Source organism: Abrus precatorius, unplaced genomic scaffold, assembly GCF_003935025.1.
Source record: "Abrus precatorius isolate BTA unplaced genomic scaffold, Abrus_2018 Scaffold10, whole genome shotgun sequence".
Lineage (NCBI taxonomy): Eukaryota > Viridiplantae > Streptophyta > Magnoliopsida > Fabales > Fabaceae > Abrus > Abrus precatorius.
The window spans coordinates 7,411,415-7,415,507 of NW_020874292.1; the positions used below are offsets into that span (position 1 = coordinate 7,411,415).

Here is a 4,093-nt window from a genome sequence, read left to right on the forward strand (position 1 = left end):
TATATGAATAATTTATTTATAAAATAAAGTTTTATAATAACGTATAAGCACAAAATAGATAGAAAAGTATAAAATAAAATAGATGATGTGACGAAACAAAATTAAATTAAAGTATGTAAAAAAAAATTTATATATGATAATATGAATTGCAACCCACCCAATCCAATACTATAGCTACGGTTACATTTAAAAGTCAGCATGAAATACGGTGATATTATTTATTAAGCACTGATGAGAAACAAACAAATAGCAGTTAGCAGTTGGGAGGTTAACTAAATTATATTTTTCTACAAACGAATATAAACAAATGTATAAATCAAAGTACAACCTACCTTAACTCTTGGACCTTGTATTACCTGAACCATATCAATGATCGTATAAACTACATTTGTTACGTCACCGCCCCAGCATGAATCATTAGATTATTATTGATCTCTTCTCATTCAACTATCCAATTCCAAACCCTCCTTTCCTTCCAACCGAAAGCCAAAAGGAAAATGGGGTTTCGTTGTTGCATCCCTTTGTTGTGTTGCGTTGTTGTGTCTGTATATCAGTGTAGGACAATAATAGCATAGAGCAAGTAAGAGGAAATTTGGGTATTTTTCAAAAAAATTGTCTTGGACGTCACCTAAAGCATGAGGTGATGCAATCCAAAAAGAATAAATAAACATGATCATATATGAGGTTCAAAATAAGAAACCTCATTCATAAAATATGAAGGAACAAAAATATCCCTCGCCATTATATCCTGGTTCTAGTAGATTTTTTCCCCCACTTAATTGGGACATGCTAGTTTATTCCAAAAGCAATGCTAGCAGCATGCCCATCCAATCACACAAGGCCACTTGTACCATTTTTGAAGTGCATATAGGACTGTTTATTATGGCACAACCATACATATGCACATAGGAGTATAGTTGCATCCATAGGGGTGGAGGGACTCAATAAATAGTTGAATGGGCAATGCAATTGCGCCACTTTCCACTAACCGACCTATGCTGCATGCGTGTTGACAAATCTTTAATTTTCCATTCTCAACATTTTTTTTTCACATATTATTTCTTTCTTTCCCTAATCCATAAGTTTTCTACTCAACAGAAAGGCTCCTTTCTACTCCACTCCACACGAAACAAACCCTTCTATTTTTTTTTAACTCACCTCACTATATATCTCGCTTGCTTTCCCTTAAAACCGCAAAAGCTTACATTTTCCACTCAAACTTCTTCTTCCTTTCCCAGCTTTCTCTTTCTCTCTCACACACACAGGCTAACATTTCACATATCATTTTACTCCATGCAGTTATCTCTATAGCTATCAAACATCTCACCATCTTGAAGCATTCATATACTTCTTCATCATTTCATTAGAATAAAATGGGCAATTGTCTTGCCATGACAAAGCATGTTAAAGCTGTGAGGGTAGCCAAACCAGATGGTAAGGTACTAGAGTTTAGCTCCCCAATCCATGTCAAAGATATCTTGACAAATTTTCCAACTTATGGTATTGGTGTATCAAAGAAAGCCACAAAGCCTCTCTTCCCAGATCATGAATTAAAGGCAGGAAGATTGTACTACTTGCTTCCCTCTTTGCATTCCCCTCCAAATCTTTCAACTTTGATGAAGGGAGAGACAGGTGGTGGAATAAAGAGGATCAAAGTTATAATAACTAAGCAGCAGCTTGAGCAGTTAGTGACCAAACAGATCTCCGTAGAGGATATACTCTCAGAGGTTCAAACAGTTAGTGTTAATTTGCCAAGCAATGGCAAGCCAAAGTTGGACTCTATACCTGAAGAAAATGAGTAACATATAGTATATAAAAGTATACTTGTCGCTTTTTCATTTTGACCTTTCCTTTCCCTTCTTCCTTTTTGTATTGTTCCTTCTTTTTCTGAGGTAGCATGGTTGCTGTTTTAATGCTTTATTTTATGAGGTAGTTGGACTGTAAGAACTGAAAGAAATGAAGAATGTGAAGGCAGACATAGAACCTAGTATAAATAGTTAGTTAAGGTTAATTTCCAATTTCACATTCACTTTGCATTGGCTGGTTTCTTATTAGCTTTTTGTCACGGATTAGTTCTGTGTGTGTTTGTTAATAACTTCGAATAGAGGTTAGGCGATTGAATTCCCAATTAAAAAAATACTCATAATATTTGAGGATTAGTTCCGTTTTACATCTCCTTGGAGGTTATGATCAATCAAATTGATGCTCCAAACACAGTTGAATAAATAGAAACACACTTTTCATTTAATGAAACATGAGAAAGAAACTGACAGCTCAAGAAAATAAAATTACATAGCAGCAAATTATTTCATTTTTTTTTTCTACACTTATCACAGCATATTAAGAATTAAAAACATTCCAAAAGGATACTGTACAAACTAGTTAGCATCTCACTGAATTTCCACATCAACAACCTTGCGTTCAACCTTGGTCTTAGGAATAGTGATATAAAGCACACCATTTTTTAACTCAGCCTTAACCTTGTCCTTCTCACAATTATCCGGAAGCTTCAAACGGGTATCATAGGAACTATGGCTTCTGCTTGACCAAGAATCATCTCCACCATGTTCACTCTTATGATCACCTTTTATAACAAGCACATCATCCTCGACTGATACCTTGACATCTTCCTTAGAAAGACCCGGCATGTCAAACCTCATTTTGATTTCATGTTCTTCGTCTTTGATTTCCCAAGGGGCACGGATCTCCCCTCCTCCAAGGTTTCTTCCAGGGAATGATACGGTATCTTCGAAAATTCGATCCATCGTGTCCATTATCTGGCGCATGCTTCTCATGGGTGACCAAGGGTCCAAGAGTCCTGCAATAGGCCACACTACAAGTTAGTGTAATGTTTAACTATGCTGGAAGCAAGTTCAGGTAAACGTAGCTACCATTCATGGTCCATCCCTTTTCACTTTTCGTTATTCAAAGGTAGGTGTTATAAATTTTTAATGAATCACTTGAATTTTAAACATTAAAAACTATATTCTTTTTCTTTGAATTTGCTTAAGTTTTGGGTATCTACAGAAATTGACATATCTAGGATTTTTTTCCCACTCCGTAATGCTTGTCATGGTTTCTGGCTTCAGCTTCAAACCTTGAGTTTGGTTATGATTATGAAGCATAGTCACTGGTCGTTTTCATTTTCATTTCGTTTGTCAAAAATGAACAACAGAATCAAACCAAAAGGATTATACCAATACCTGAAGCCAAGTTATTTGTAAGTGTCAAAAAGTTTTTCTTTCCTTTATCATTCCAAACTTGGGCGCAAAGCTATCCAATTAATAGGGAGAAATAAAAACGAATATGGAAAATTAGTGGCAATGGTGGAATATATGACAACAGCAACAACTACAATATTTGTGAAGCATCACTAATAACAGAATCACAATCAGCACGAAAATCATTTAAGAATCACTGAACCGATTTCAATTCATTATACGAAAAATTTAATTTTGCAATAAGTTAATAACAGTGTGTTTAAGGGGTATATTTTAGTAAAATACAGAAATTAAGTGCAGTTACTTGGACAGTTTTGAATCATTTGACATTATTTTGTAATTAAAATTTACCTCCATAATTTGTACGATAAAAATTAACATTTAAAGTTGACTTAAATTGCTATTTAAAGAACCACCAAAAATATTTAAGAAACCGCACTGAATGAACCATGTAAGGCTATATAGCAAAAGGATGCATTGATCAATACTGCAATTTTAATGAAGATACTACATTAGTGTGTATTGTTTGTGAAAACATACCAAATGGTGAAATGTCCATGGCAAATCTACGTGGCTTTCTCTCAACTGCAGTCCCTTGTTCACCCTTGTTAACATGTTGTACCTCCAGAGAGTTATCTTTGTTATCTCCAGAAGCCTGAGCTCTCACCCTTGCTACCCTTGGCAATTGCTTCCTACACGAAAAAGAGGCGATGCAGGGTGCAACAACATTGTTCTGCGGTTTAACAGAGTACCCTGTTTTTGGTGAAAGCAGGGGTGATGAAGTTGAAAGTGCTTGAGCCATTTGGATAAGAGGAAATAAAAGTGGCTTTAGTCAATTAGGAGAGTAGTGAGGATTAATTTGTAGTGTTGAT

At 35.2% G+C, this 4,093-nt stretch overlaps 2 protein-coding genes across 2 annotated transcripts; one reads left to right on the top strand and one right to left on the bottom strand.

Annotated features, from left to right (window-relative positions):
• The first annotated feature begins 1,077 nt into the window (after nucleotides 1–1,077).
• Nucleotides 1,078–3,382, top strand: LOC113852936. Its single transcript, XM_027483337.1, has one exon. The coding sequence runs from the start codon at nucleotides 1,374–1,376 to the stop codon at nucleotides 1,800–1,802; it is 429 nt and encodes a 142-aa protein (XP_027339138.1). The 5' UTR covers nucleotides 1,078–1,373; the 3' UTR covers nucleotides 1,803–3,382.
• Nucleotides 2,226–4,093, bottom strand: LOC113852935 (small heat shock protein, chloroplastic). Its single transcript, XM_027483336.1, has 2 exons — nucleotides 3,762–4,093; nucleotides 2,226–2,818 (listed from the first exon to the last, which is right to left on the bottom strand). The coding sequence occupies exons 1-2, from the start codon at nucleotides 4,021–4,023 to the stop codon at nucleotides 2,391–2,393; spliced, it is 690 nt and encodes a 229-aa protein (XP_027339137.1). The 5' UTR covers nucleotides 4,024–4,093; the 3' UTR covers nucleotides 2,226–2,390.

Excerpts from the sequence above, each read along its gene's own strand:
- LOC113852936 (XM_027483337.1), top strand. The coding sequence starts at position 1,374 with ATGGGCAATTGTCTTGCCATGACAAAGCATGTTAAAGCTGTGAGGGTA.
- LOC113852935 (XM_027483336.1), bottom strand. The coding sequence starts at position 4,023 with ATGGCTCAAGCACTTTCAACTTCATCACCCCTGCTTTCACCAAAAACA. Across the intron at positions 2,819-3,761 it reads CATGGACATTTCACCATTTG|GACTCTTGGACCCTTGGTCA; the intron begins GTATGTTTTCAC and ends GGCCTATTGCAG.